General features: G+C 44.4%; 2 protein-coding genes across 2 annotated transcripts; one reads left to right on the plus strand and one right to left on the minus strand.

The window, feature by feature from the left end:
• Positions 1 to 1229: 1229 nt before the first annotated feature.
• On the minus strand, positions 1230 to 2732 carry LOC115314568. The gene has a single exon (XM_042288967.1). It carries the CDS (start codon positions 2730 to 2732, stop codon positions 1230 to 1232), a length of 1503 nt encoding a protein of 500 aa, XP_042144901.1.
• Positions 2731 to 4197, plus strand: LOC121835017 (the record flags this gene model as incomplete). Its single annotated transcript, XM_042288886.1, has 1 exon — positions 2731 to 4197. A coding segment is annotated over one exon (1467 nt), but the record flags the coding sequence as incomplete, so codon positions are not given.
• Between the last annotated feature and the right edge of the window lie 11084 nt (positions 4198 to 15281).

Genomic DNA, 15281 nt, shown 5'->3' on the forward strand with positions numbered 1-15281 from the left:
CACAGTCACTTGGGAAACTGACAGGTGCTCGTCAGCCGCCACCATGCCCTAAGAGCTACCGGTTCCGAAGAACCGGAGCGCTCAGAGAACTTGTTGTTCCACGGTCATGGTAGACGCGAATGTCCGCCACCTCCAAGTCCGGGCGCCGAACGAAGCTCTTTGCAGAGTCAACGCGCAACGGCTTTCGATAGCCGGTACTGTCGCCAGAAGTCATCGTCGGGGAGTTGAAAGGCGTCTCGGTGGTCTTGGTAGCGACGCCGACAGTGGCGGAAGATAAGCTCGGCCTCAGCGTACGGCACCGCCATACTGACAAAGTTCAACTTCGCCTCGATCAGAAGCGAAGATTTCGGCCTCAAACCACGGCTCTCGCAAAGTTCTGAAACGTCACACTGACGTCAGCGATAACTTCGACAAACGAGACTTCTTATCACTTTTTTTAACACAAACTTTGGAAATTTTTGGAGCGTCAACAGGTCGCCTACACTCTTAAGGCCGGTTCTCACATGCAGCGAAGCGCTGATGTAGCGCTCCTCACGTGCCGTCAGCTACTTATCGTCTGCCATGAGCAACAGTTTTGACGGTGCGACACAAAGCTGGTGAACGCTCCCATTAGCACGCGCTTAGCGCGAGGTAAGCGCTATGCTTGGAGCGCTCCGCTGCATGTGGGAACAGGCCTTTAATGTGCTTCCACATTGGTTCCACATGAATGAGCGTTCGCCTATTTCAACTGGAACGAGCCAAGGGTTTCTGTGAAACGGCGATGATATGTAGAACGCCGGTTCTTTTCTCCATTCTGATGTTAGCCTGAGACTGAGGCAGGAAAAGAGGTAGTTTCAAAGTAGAAGAAAAAGGAACTGTCGAGGATACGTCTCTAACACAGCTAAAGACAAGTTTATTCGGTCACCCTCTTATATACACTCCACAATCTTCACCACAGAACCTTCGCGACCTCCAAAGCCAAAAGATAACAAAGAACTCATCTCTTTCCACCACAATAATCAAACGACCTTGACAATCCTACAAAGCCCCCTCACCAACACAACCTATCTCCTCTCTCCCGGAAGACGATCGACCTTCGCGTACATAGCACACCCTCCTCCTCTCCTCCCCGGCCCACAATCCCGAAACAACCCGGCAACAAAAGATACCAATCCACCTGATCCAAACCAAAGACACAAGGAGGAAACCACTTACACCCTTTCACAATCAACAACCACTTAACAAAACTCTCAAATCCGCAAGAAGGTTTTTGCACTGCTGCTAAGCTGTAACGACACTTGACTAATGCAGTTGCCCATTGATTTCATTCTTATTGTTTCCTTTACAACCCTTTTGATGTCGTTTACTTCCCTGTGTATTATTTCTGTTTCGGACCAGCGTGGTATACAATTATTACATTCTTGAACATGTTTCGCTATTTCCGAATCAGTCGCGTTGTTTTTTACATTTCTTTTGTGTTCAGTCAATCTATCATTTATACACCTCGACGTTTGACCCACATACTTAAAACCACATTCTAGGGGAATTTCGTATACCACTCCATTATCACACGGAATAGACTTTTCTCGATGCATTTTTGTGCATTCCCTTACACTCTTGTGGAAGGGCGTGAGCTTACTCAATTTATAGTCGGAACTAAAAACGAGATCAACATCGAACTTTTTTGCACAAGCCTTCAAGTTGTGAGAAATTTTGTGATAGTACGGAATTACAGTAGTTCTATGTTTTGGCCTTTGCTTTGGTTCTGCTCTACATTTGTCTGCGAATTTTACGGATAACTGTTTCCCTACGAATTCATCCTGATAACCAGCACTGTTTAGCCTTCTCCACTGCCTTTTCACTGATTCAGCCAAGAAATGAGTACATGATCTGTCCATTGCATTTGTGATTAAAGACCTGACAATACCTGCTTTGACTGTTTTTGAATGGCAACTGTTTTTTGATAGCAGCGGTTTTGCGTTTTCTTTTCCATATTCCCAACATAGCCCTTTTTCATTGTGAATCATAAGCTCTAAAAACTGCAGTTTACCATTCATGGGTCGTTCGACTGTAAACCTCAGTTCCGGGGCAGCCGATCTGATCAATGCTTCCAGAGTGTCAGACAATCCCTCCCGAAAAGAACAGATCAAAATGTCATCGACATATCTTTTCACAAAACAGGATTCGGACGTCAGTTCTTGCAACTTATCAGATACAATGCAATCCAAAGAATTTAGGTAAATTTCCGCTAACGCCGGTGCTACACTCGACCCAATGCATACTCCCTCTTTCTGTAAATACTTTTTTCCTTGATACTCTACTATTGTTGACTGCAAGTAATAATCAAGAACGGCAAGAAAACTGTCCACCGATATGCCTGACCGCGATTGGAACCTTACCAAATTCATTTCAAGCACCCCTTTTACCCTTTCCAACAGACGACTCTTCTCTAATGAGTAATAAAGATCCTTGATGTCCATTGACAACATATCTCCTTCCTTTCCATGATGACCTTCGAGTACCGTGATCAACTCACTCGAATTTCTCAGTGACAAAGACTTATCTGAAATTGCATGATTTAAACCTTTTTGAAGAAACACGGAAACTACCTTCTGCCAAGTGCCATTCTCATTGATCACCACTCTAAGTGGCATCTCCGGTTTATGATCCTTAATGAAGAACTTTACGCTCAACGCCGATTTCGACAGATTTACCATGGTCTTTGCTACGTCCTTAAAATTAGCAAAGACCATGGTAAATCTGTCGAAATCGGCGTTGAGCGTAAAGTTCTTCATTAAGGATCATAAACCGGAGATGCCACTTAGAGTGGTGATCAATGAGAATGGCACTTGGCAGAAGGTAGTTTCCGTGTTTCTTCAAAAAGGTTTAAATCATGCAATTTTAGATAAGTCTTTGTCACTGAGAAATTCGAGTGAGTTGATCACGGTACTCGAAGGTCATCATGGAAAGGAAGGAGATATGTTGTCAATGGACATCAAGGATCTTTATTACTCATTAGAGAAGAGTCGTCTGTTGGAAAGGGTAAAAGGGGTGCTTGAAATGAATTTGGTAAGGTTCCAATCGCGGTCAGGCATATCGGTGGACAGTTTTCTTGCCGTTCTTGATTATTACTTGCAGTCAACAATAGTAGAGTATCAAGGAAAAAAGTATTTACAGAAAGAGGGAGTATGCATTGGGTCGAGTGTAGCACCGGCGTTAGCGGAAATTTACCTAAATTCTTTGGATTGCATTGTATCTGATAAGTTGCAAGAACTGACGTCCGAATCCTGTTTTGGGAAAAGATATGTCGATGACATTTTGATCTGTTCTTTTCGGGAGGGATTGTCTGACACTCTGGAAGCATTGATCAGATCGGCTGCCCCGGAACTGAGGTTTACAGTCGAACGACCCATGAATGGTAAACTGCAGTTTTTAGAGCTTATGATTCACAATGAAAAAGGGCTATGTTGGGAATATGGAAAAGAAAACGCAAAACCGCTGCTATCAAAAAACAGTTGCCATTCAAAAACAGTCAAAGCAGGTATTGTCAGGTCTTTAATCACAAATGCAATGGACAGATCATGTACTCATTTCTTGGCTGAATCAGTGAAAAGGCAGTGGAGAAGGCTAAACAGTGCTGGTTATCAGGATGAATTCGTAGGGAAACAGTTATCCGTAAAATTCGCAGACAAATGTAGAGCAGAACCAAAGCAAAGGCCAAAACATAGAACTACTGTAATTCCGTACTATCACAAAATTTCTCACAACTTGAAGGCTTGTGCAAAAAAGTTCGATGTTGATCTCGTTTTTAGTTCCGACTATAAATTGAGTAAGCTCACGCCCTTCCACAAGAGTGTAAGGGAATGCACAAAAATGCATCGAGAAAAGTCTATTCCGTGTGATAATGGAGTGGTATACGAAATTCCCCTAGAATGTGGTTTTAAGTATGTGGGTCAAACGTCGAGGTGTATAAATGATAGATTGACTGAACACAAAAGAAATGTAAAAAACAACGCGACTGATTCGGAAATAGCGAAACATGTTCAAGAATGTAATAATTGTATACCACGCTGGTCCGAAACAGAAATAATACACAGGGAAGTAAACGACATCAAAAGGGTTGTAAAGGAAACAATAAGAATGAAATCAATGGGCAACTGCATTAGTCAAGTGTCGTTACAGCTTAGCAGCAGTGCAAAAACCTTCTTGCGGATTTGAGAGTTTTGTTAAGTGGTTGTTGATTGTGAAAGGGTGTAAGTGGTTTCCTCCTTGTGTCTTTGGTTTGGATCAGGTGGATTGGTATCTTTTGTTGCCGGGTTGTTTCGGGATTGTGGGCCGGGGAGGAGAGGAGGAGGGTGTGCTATGTACGCGAAGGTCGATCGTCTTCCGGGAGAGAGGAGATAGGTTGTGTTGGTGAGGGGGCTTTGTAGGATTGTCAAGGTCGTTTGATTATTGTGGTGGAAAGAGATGAGTTCTTTGTTATCTTTTGGCTTTGGAGGTCGCGAAGGTTCTGTGGTGAAGATTGTGGAGTGTATTCGCGACTCCAGCGACCTATAGGGGGCGCCACCACCAAACAAACATGGCGGCTGAGTCCAGGTCGCGTCGGCTCGGCCGGGCCGCCTGAGTGGGTGGCGCATTCAATTTAACAAATATTCTTTTGTAGAAGGCCCAATTTTATGGGTATTTGAACTGAGACAGTTAAGTTTAGCCGGTGCGCATAAACTTGCCGAGCATAGTTTTGTTTTGCCGGTGTTTTTTGTTCTTTTCATGTCAAACTTTCGCTGCGGAGACTTCGATCAAAACCGAAACTATGGGCTCCGGAGAAACGGTAATAGACTAATTAGTTTTGATCATATAAGGAAAGCGGCGAGGGCTACAAAATTGTTCCACCAAGAGTAATGTTTAGCTAACTCGCATGCCTCGATCATGCGACTTACCTGTCCGCGAAATTGAGCTTTTGTGCCTGTCCGCGTTTCAAGAAACAGCTGCAGTCGTGTGCTCGGTCAAGAACACAGGCTGCAGGAAAATTACGAAAATTAAGCAAGCGCTTCTTGAGCCAAGGAGCATGTCAACTCGCTGGCACTTCACTAAGTAGCTGATACTCGTATTTCAATTCAGGTTTCAGTAGCAATCGAGGAGTCATTTTGATGAATATGCGGTTATGTATTATATTACGTACTATGGTCCCACTAAAACGATATTAGTATGTTCATCGGGTTGAAATATGAACTTAGTTGACTAACTATTAGGGTGAACTGCTGAATAAAAGTATATTTGACAGACAGAGAGATACTACTTAAACTTAGCCAAATGGTTCTAGCCGGTAGAACGGAGACGAATGCGGACAAGCTGAAGAGAGTCTTCATCGGAGATTCACTCAGACCTCTCTGCATTGAACTTGACTTCAAATCCTGAACGAATAAAAACAGCATTTTTTTTTTTTTTTTTTTTTGTGGCCGGTCAACCTGAGCATTGTAGACGTATATTGCTGCTGGATTCGACAGGGGTTATAAGTACTGGAGGCGCGATAGATCCTACGTGACAGCTTCTATCTTAGCGAGACGCGTCCCCCACCTTTTGAAAGCAGATAATTTCCCTCATTAATCATATGCAGCGAGCAGGTTTTCTGAATCAAGTAATTGCAAAATTAGCCCAACTCCCTCAGTGTGGTCTTTTTCGGCGAAAAGCCGCCAAGATGAATAGCCAACGCACCGGCCGGCGTTAGTGGCTCAAATTAACCTGAAGCTAATCGAGCACAACCAAACTCAAGGAAAGCAGCTATCGAACCTTCCCATTCACTTGACTGCAACATTGGTGTCCCCTCCAGTGAAACACTTTGTCTGTCGACCTCATTCTATTGTTCTACATCCTTATAAAGAAACCGCTTATCAGTTACCAAGCAGTCGTCACTTTGATTGTGATTAGAGACAGACGAGAAATCAAACCGCTTTTCCGTGATTCCTCCCCATCCAAAAAATTGAAAGCACGCGATCGTGTGTTGTGGAATAAACGGGCTTTCAAACACGTGATGGAAAGAAACAATCTACTGAGGCTTCACCACACTAATGAACACTCGGGCAAACTTAAGAAATTTTCGGACCTTCGTCAAATTACATTGCTCGCCGCCGCGCCGACAGCACGCGTCCGTGAAAGCCATCAGTGACGCGGCGGGGCGCGGAGCGACCTGGACCGGCTGGTTCCCGGTTTTCCCGCTTGGCGGCGTCCGTTTTGCTGGAGTCGCGAATATAAGAGGGTGACCGAATAAACTTGTCTTTAGCTGTGTTAGAGACGTATCCTCGACAGTTCCTTTTTCTTCTACTTTGAAACTTCCTCTTTTCCTGCCTCAGTCTCAGGCTAACATCAGAATGGTTAATTTCCACCAGCTCGCCTGCGCACTCACTACAATATCAGTTCTTTTCTCCTTATTTTTGCTTCCTTGAAGTCGAACGGGGACGTTTTAAAGGGCCCATGAAACAAATTTTGGGTTGATATAAATCATTTTAGATTGGGATTTTACTAATAACACATTGTTCAGTGGGCCAAAAGAAAAAAGGTAGAAAGTCAAAAGCCTGACTTTCAGTGCGAAAATTTGAAAACACAGCGGACTCGTACCTCCTCCCCTTCGTGAGCTCTGCCTTTTCACTTTGATACATCCGCGGTCCCAAAAGTGCGTCATCGGGTCCAAACGCACGTCACACGAAACCGGACCTTTCTTATTCCCTTCACCCCTAAGCTGATATTGTGGTGGAAGCTATGCGCTTGCCGGACCGATAAGCCGCCTCCCTTTTATCACCTGACCTCATTCTCTGCGCGTGGGTATGCGCGAAGGAGCGTGATCAAGTGTGGCTGGCCCAGCGAACACGTAGCTTCCACAGCACTGTCAGCTTCCGTGGGAATGGGTTGGGGAGAGCAACTTTTGTCTGAATTTCGAGCGACGGGCTAATCTTCTAGCAGGACAATGCCTCTGTCCGAGTACACAAACCAGATTCCGAGCAAGAGGGGCCTCCCCTCTTTTTATCTTCTTGAACTGCTTAGTGGAATGCGCAATTTATGAGTTGAGGAGGAACGCTAAACAGGAAAAAGTTGGAAAAGCGTTTCATGACCCTTTTAAGCAGATCTGGAACTCCCCGTACGAAAATGTCATATAGACCTTTTCATTTCAGTAGTTGTCTGACCGGCGGGTAGAGGGCGCTGGCTCACTCGCCGCCATTAGGTTGCTTCAATTTGCACGGTTTCGGTTTCAACGTGCACGCGATTGTGATGCTGTTTCATGTTACTTTCAATTAATTTTGCGATATAAATTTCTTTCTTGTAGCGCACAGCGAATGAAACAATAGTGTTGAGCCACTTGGCAAACCACGAAGGGGTTTCGAGCCTAAATTGCGATCTTTTTTTACGAACACTATGTGCGTCTGATTCCGTCCATCGTTAACTTCGGCCAGGTTCAGCGGTGAAACAACTGCGCTGATGCACAGGGAGGAGTACCATTGTCCACGGCCGTACCCGCGAACACTAATTTCCAGAAGAAAAAAATAAAGACCAGGACAAGCTCCGCCTGCAGCGTGCGCTCGTTGCCTGCAGCCGTGCCTTGGCTGTGCGTGCACCGAGCGGTACGGAAAGTAGATAGCTCGCGCTCAAGTCAGGTATTGAACTGATCATCTTATATTGCAACAGACTGTCACAAAAGAAAATTTACACGGTCTTTTTTACCGCAAAAATGAACTAGGCATCGCCGAACGCTCATTCTCCGCCCAAAAGTAGCGCTAGAGGTCACAACCAGATGCTTAAATTTCAGGCCGATTCGATAACTTAATCAAAAGGGATTTTCTTAGAATTTCAATGGGAAAATGGCGGCCGACGGAGTTTTCGAACACATGGGGCTCTATGGCACCAGAAACCGAAAACAGGCAAAAATGGGCTCCATATTCCCCATGGAAATTTTCAGAAAATCACTTATAACTTTTGATTAAGTTATCGGATCGGGCTGAGACTCAGACATCTGGTTGTGACCTCTAGCTCTACCTTTGGGCGGAGAATGAGCGTTCGGCGATGCCTAGTTTATTTTTGAGCTAAAAAAGACCGTGTAAATGTTATTTGGTGACACCCTGTATATTGCATCAGTGCTTAGTGAAAAAGCAGGTCGACGACATGATTAACAATCTGCTGAATCACCAAAAACAGATGACCTGACAAGTTTATTGTTCGGTGTTCGGTTTCCGTACACCAACCTTTTCCGCTTCGAGACTTTTATAATCACTAGAAAAGTTTCATATAATCAGTTAGATAATATAAAGAAGTGATATTGTCCCTGCCTGTTTTATTTAAAGAAATTAAGCGCTCGAGAAATATTTTGATAGACCAGCGTAAAGTACTCATTAACAGCATTTCAAAATATTGGCCTTATAAAATAAACTTTTTGTTATATGGACATTTGCTTACGACGTTCTCAAGGTATGAGGATGGTGAGATAATTGAATGCCAGACTTTAAATAAAGTCTGATATTCATCTCCATAAAATTTGCCGAATGAAATTGAAGAGCGCCAAAGAAATGATCTCCGATAAGTTTGGCTGAAGTCGAACGCCAGGCGCCACCCAATGTACCTATGTAGAAAGCTGTTCACTGATTTGAAATGATGCGCTTTGCACCTTTTGACGTCGCCAGCTACTGAAAGTAACTCCCTATTCGCCGTCGACAACTGGCTGCACTCAGGTGATTTTCATGCTGAAGGATTCTTTTCAGCGTCACATTTTGTGAATCATAGGCACTATCAAGTTGTCTGTGACATTTCTTACGCGGGGAGTCCAAATATTTGTGCTGAAATAAATTAATTCAAACAGCATGGTTATGTTAAAAAATGACTTAAGCAACTGAAATTCTATGGACATGGGACCAAGCACGATATACTATTCCGTGGAATTCATAGATATACCTAGATATACCGATAAAGCGAATGCTTATATTACACACGCGATTAAGAACGTAAAACAGATATAGGTGTGATATTGCGAACAAACAAGTTACCTAATGTTAAGGTACCATTATTTATGGCACAAAAAATAATTCAAACTAAACGAATTTGTTCCCGTGTCTTGTCCACAAGTTCCCTAGTGTAATCAAACTAAATTGTTTTCGATCTGTTGTAACTACAAAACACCATGCTTTCAGGAAAAACACGCGGCTAATTACGCTAAGTGTTTTTGTTTCCTCCCTTGACACCAATGCGCACTCATTGCAAATGTTCCGCCCTTATTAGTAACCAAACCTCAATTCTCGTTAGTTATTGGTATTTGAACCCTCGAGGCTCTTTTCAAGTCATATATGTCGTCAATGTGCGCAACTGCTAACGCTGATTCCTCTTCCTATAAAGCCTTTTCACACGTATCCCGCACGCCGACGGTAAAAAAAAATATTCAAAACGTGTTACAAAATTAACTACAGAAGTTGCGCGCACAATGATGTAATGCAATTGCATGGTAAGTATAAGTATCGGACGACACTTTACGGAGTTAGGCAAGAGACGCGGTGAAGCGCGACGAAAAACACGAATTCAACGCATCCGCCAAGGCGCGGACGGGAGAGCGGAGCAACAAGTTGAAGCAACCTAATGGCGGCCGCATCACGTGATTCCAAGATGGCAGCGCCCATGCGGCGGAGGGTGAAAAGGTCTACAGGCCGGAATGAAAAATGACGGTTCCACCTGGACCCAAAATTGGGGCACCAGTTTGTATCCAGCCTGGAAATGCGCAGTTCCAGACGGGATACAAACTGGTGCCCAATTTTAGATCCAGGCGGAACCGGCTGGTTCCAGTGGTTCTGCAGAGCCACTGGTACCGCGCGGTACCAACGGGTGCCCCAATTTCAGACCCAGCTGGTGCGCCGCGGAATTCCCGCTGCGCTCACCAGCGAGATCGTTGCGTTTTCTTACCCAGGCAGAAGAGCCTGAGTCTGAAATCGCGACAATCTCTCACTTATAACGGCTAAGGGCACCGCGCGAAATACTTTAGTAGAGTCCAGTGGTGAGCGCGGCAGGAATTCAGGAGGCGCACACGGTCGTCCAGGCGTCGTCACCAAACACGGTGCACAGAACACACACACAGCTCGCACTGTGTAGGGGTAAGAAACCACACAAAACAGGCGAAAGTGTTTTGCTTTCCTAGTCATACAAATTGCAGGCTCACAAACTAAACCTGGAACATAATGAGAAAATAATAATACTTGGATTCAGAAATCACTCAGTGTTGAGACACTAAAAATCACCATTCACTTGTTATAACAACGGCACAGATTCTAGCTCCGAGCCCAGACATTATCATTGTCTAATCATTTATTGAGCACTATAAATTTCAATTATGGCTTTCAATGCGAGTTACAGGAAAGTATACGGGGTAGGATCTGCTCATTTGGAGCGTTACCCATCTTGGAATAAATATGATGTGTCCAAGAGGCAATTTATGCAGGTTTTTGTTGATACCACTCTCTTTTGGGGTCTAAAGCGCTCTTGACCATTATCTTTATGTCGGTGTTTATGGGTTGATTTTTACAAAAAAAGAAAACATTTTCAGCCCCAAAGTTTGTCCTACTACACACGAATGGCAATAATATATTTTGCACGTTTCTGAGTGGTTTCTCTGGTGAACATTTTTGTTCACTAGAGATGAATGTGATGGGCCTAAGAAACTTGTGATCGGCCTAAGAAACTTGTGATGGGCCTAAGAAAACATATATTGGCATTTCATCAACAGTTGACACTGTTTTATTGAACTTCGCTAAGTCCATTAGCTAAGCACAAAATTATGGAGTTGAAGGTAGCCTCAGCGCGAAAACCACAAGTAACAAAAAGGTAACTTACACCATGAGTGCTAGACATCATTTTGCGACTTCTAGTTATGGAGCGCTACGTACTACATCTTCATTTCACTGTACAGTGACATAGTTGATAGGGTAATAGCTACACTTTTTATGAACAAAGCTTGTTCGACTACTTTCCTACAGCTACTCTACGGGGGAAACGTAGCGACTAACAGGGTCAAGAAAGTAAGTTCATGTCATCATGCAAAACAAAGACTTGTAAGGACAATTGTGCAACGCCTGAGTTTCTTGTGCTGTGACATTCACTTTTCTTAGCGTACTAGCCGAGAAAATGTGGGGCACAGTGAGTCGGTCACAGAGTGGGGTGGTTCTATTTCCCGTTGATTAGTATTGTTTACACACAAAATGGAATAGCAACTGAATATTGCGGTTTTTAAATTGATGGCACCTTTTATGGGCCTGCTCTTGCTGATAAATTCGATTGCCGTGTTGCTCCAAATTTGCCAAGATGATGTAGTGCAAGACTATGGTTCCAGTCGCTTCACTTTGATGTATACGGTGGGCTTGGTGTACTGGTCGGTAGCATAATCTAACTAAATGCCATAGCAGCACAGACTAGGGTGTTGCAGTAGTTTTAATCATACAGGCTATTTGCTGTTTATTTGATGTCTATAACGACATTAAAAAATGGTCTGTAATTATGGTCTAAATATCTGGAACAATGAATGCTCCAGCAACAACTAGACACTGGTTTACCTGGAAAATTGCTCCGGATGCCAATACGTGGAACACAGTCTGTCTCCCCTAGCATCCTATCAAAAGTATGCGACAGCTTCCCAGTTGTCACAACGTGGAACCCGGCTCTGCATACCACCTGGGATATTTATCTGGAACCATGTTTTCTATGTATAATTAGATAAACATGATATCTGGACTGCCGTTCCACCACGCGTAAGAGGCACATTTTTGCAAAAAAGTTCCGCTTATAAATGGAACCATAAGTGGAACCAGATTTAGAGTATAGGGACAATCTGAAAAGCATTAATGTTAGCTTGGCGTAGGGATGTAGGGACAAACGGGCGCTACGTCATCGGCGAAACCGTTCAATCAGCGGGCTCTTCGCGCCCCTCGCGTGCTCCACGCGCGCTTTGATGAACTTTGCTACATTCTGCCGCTCTCAAAGAAATGAGCGTTCTAATGATTAACACCTCGCTCGGCGCGACGTCAGTGTTGCGAGGGCCCAATTAGAGCGTTCTGCAAACTTCGGGTACAAAAGTTGTGCTCGACGAGCTTAGCGACCCATGACTCTGTTGCACAAAACGAGATCGGGATTAAAAATCCGCAAGGAGCCCATTGAAGTCATCAATTTTATTTTTTATGCTTTAACAGTTTATCAGGACATTCTGTCACTGTTTCCAATGCCGACAAAGTTGGTCATTGCTTATTTAGTTTTTTATAAAGATTGTGATGTCGTCCCATCCATAGGTGTCCCCATTTATGAATAGCTTATAATGTACCAGCGAAACCTTGTCCTGGCCGTTTTGTTCCGTGCTTTGCCACCCGTCCATAGCCGACGACATATTTCGCTGAAACGAGGCGAAAAATCTCTCGAGCCGCCTTTCAGTTTCGTACCATTACTAAGAATTTTTTTCAGTGTCCTTGTAAGACGTAAAATTGACCATTATCGAACAGGTGTGGTTAGATCGATACTCCCCGATGCTGTGGTCTCTCTGAATTTCCCCGACCGTCATCTTCAGTCTATCCTGGCAGAGGCCCCTAACCAAGTTTTCAGACGAGTTCCAACTCTCGCGTGGCTCCCGATTTTCAATGCCATAAACGACAAGGTTTCATCTTCTATCACGGTTTTCCCCAAGCCATCTAATTTCTTAACCATATCATTTGTAGTTTCTGACAAGATCTGGACCTGGCTATATACTCGTGCCGTGTCACAATCTGCATTTTCAAAAGTTTGCATTCTATATTCTATTGATTCAATTCTAGTTCCAAAGTCACCAATTAGGCTGTCCAACCTCATTTGTCTTTTTTCGATGCCATCTAGCTTACTCTAGCTTACTCTAGCTTACTCAAGTTGCTGTAGAATGATGGCCAAATCAGTGTCGAGGTCAGGGTTTTCCTCGACATCGCCCGCTAGAGTTAACAAGCTTATAACAAACACTTTCATGGACAGAAGAAAGTTGCGTGCTCTTTGTGAGAAAGGCAGCAGATATAAAATCTATCGTCACTACGGTTGCAGGGTGCATTTTCCCTTACCTGTAGAAGACAGAATCGTCTGGTTAGGCACATGTTACCGCGATCGCTGCCGCCTTTCCCACTGGAGCCGCACCACTCGGGCATGATCCTTTTGTGCCCCCCGTACAGGATGTCAGCTGACGCTCCCGAAGGGATGTGATGTAGATTGGCGCTTTAGAAATGCTGAGCTGTCCAACGATGACCAGTGCGTTGATTGTGGTCATCGCAAGTCCGCGCGTTTGGAAGCGCTGTGCGGGTGCTTGTTTCCGTAGCGGGACTGGCCAATCCTTTAGCGTTCCGCGACATGGCTTGATTTGTTCGTGTGCGCGTGTTGATGTCTCATAAAGATGTTTGTTTTCGTAAATGCGGCCTCGCTGCTTTAACTCGATTGTGAATGGTGCAACTATTGTGTTACCAACCATGGTTTCAGTGCCCGAGAAGATACCTACCGAGGTAAAAATTTGCGAGACATTTGACTGGAGGACATCAGGCGTTCCGCTCCTATAAAGTTTCTCTAGGTATGTGGCCGTCATTTCGTTTTGAAAAACAAGTAGCTCTAAAGTTTTGCAGTGCGCCTGGCCTGCCAAAGCGAATATGTTTAGGTCGTGTTTTAATTGTGCGTCATGACGCTAACAAGAACAAAAAAAGCTGAAATGACTGCATATTTATTTTGTTGCCTAGTTTTAGACTTCTCGGTCGCTTTTTTCGCACATCGGCAGAGGCTGGCTGATGCTTGTATAGGGAGTATTCACTGGCGGTCATAGCTGTGTGCGCGACTGCTGAGCGTGTGCTGATGGCGATCTTCCACATTCCTTTTACACTGTGTATTCCACACCATCAAGGTTGCCGGTCTTACAAGCCTAATAACTTGAGCTAGTTCTGTTCATGCGCTCTGAACAGCGCCCTCAAATATGGCGTCCAATGAATATCCCCTATTGTACCGTGGCTGGTGTATGATGGAACGCTAGGACGTCGCTCCATGGCCGCGTCTTGCACGCGTTGCAGAAGTTCTTAGACGGGGGTGGAATAGCAGATGAACGAAAGTGAAAACGGACGCCAAACGCAGCTTCCATGTCCGCGTCCTACGGGCATTGTAGACGACGATAGACGGTGGTGGAATAGCAGACGATGTCGGATTCTGCCGCGCATCTCCTCGCATGATTATAGGGGTATTCACTGAACACCATTTTCGAGGGCGCCGTTTAAAGCACATGATCATAACGAGCTCACAATAATAGTCTGCTAAAACCGACATTCTTGATGGTGTGGAATGCACGTTGCCAAAGAAGTGTTGCAGCACGCCGTCAGCCCACACTCAGCAGCCACGCACACAGCTATTGCCGCCAGTGAATACTCCCTATTCTCTGTTCATCCTTAAGCTGAGATTGCAGCCAAAGCAACAAGCGCGAGCTGGCCCGCGCTCCAGGCTATGAGGCGTGCATTGTTTTTGCGAAAGTTCATTTTGCAGTAACACATTTCAAAGCAGCGACCTCGTGCTCTTGTGCTTGTTGCATTGGCTGCAGTCTCAGCTTAAAGGAAAGCTGAAGATATTATCGTTTCAATATTTTTTGTCGAAAACATTGTACTCCCCCCCCTCATACAATGCCCAAAAGGGCGCTTTGAAGTAAATTGAATAAAAAATTAAAAAAAAATAAAGAAAAATTGGTTAAAGGTGAATTCTAGAGTATTTTTATCCCGTAAATTCCAATATTACGCTTGTTTCCCCCGAAGATGTAACTAAACGCGGGAAAATCCCAAAAACCTCCGACCAGTCGTCACGTCATACCCAGATCTTTTGTCCACCGAGCGCGTGTCGCTCGTGTGGGCAGCGCGTGCAGTTGCAGACTTTCCAGGTATAAATGGTTTCTTTTTTTGTTTTCCGTCGTCCTCAGTCATGTGGGTTCCGTATGTGGTATGCGGGACGAAAAGATAATAAAATATTTCAACCTGAAATATACGAGAAAATATAGGTGAGTCAAAGACAAGAATGTGTGAAAATTACACATTTTTCGTAATCACCTTCCAGAGGCGTGAAGAGATCAAAACTATGTTTTACCGCATACCGAAAGTGACGACATTCAAGATGGCTGCATCCTTGTGGAAAAGTTATATATTTCCCCGGAATGAAACCAGCCTTGACGTCGTTTTTGTAACTTTTTGAAAATAGCAAGGTTGAGCGTGCATAGCTTTGATGAGCTCTGAAGATGCGCGAGAACGGAGATTTCAGAAACTCTGGATACG

This window comes from Ixodes scapularis, unplaced genomic scaffold (assembly GCF_016920785.2).
Source record: "Ixodes scapularis isolate PalLabHiFi unplaced genomic scaffold, ASM1692078v2 PGA_scaffold11__112_contigs__length_91849675, whole genome shotgun sequence".
Lineage (NCBI taxonomy): Eukaryota > Metazoa > Arthropoda > Arachnida > Ixodida > Ixodidae > Ixodes > Ixodes scapularis.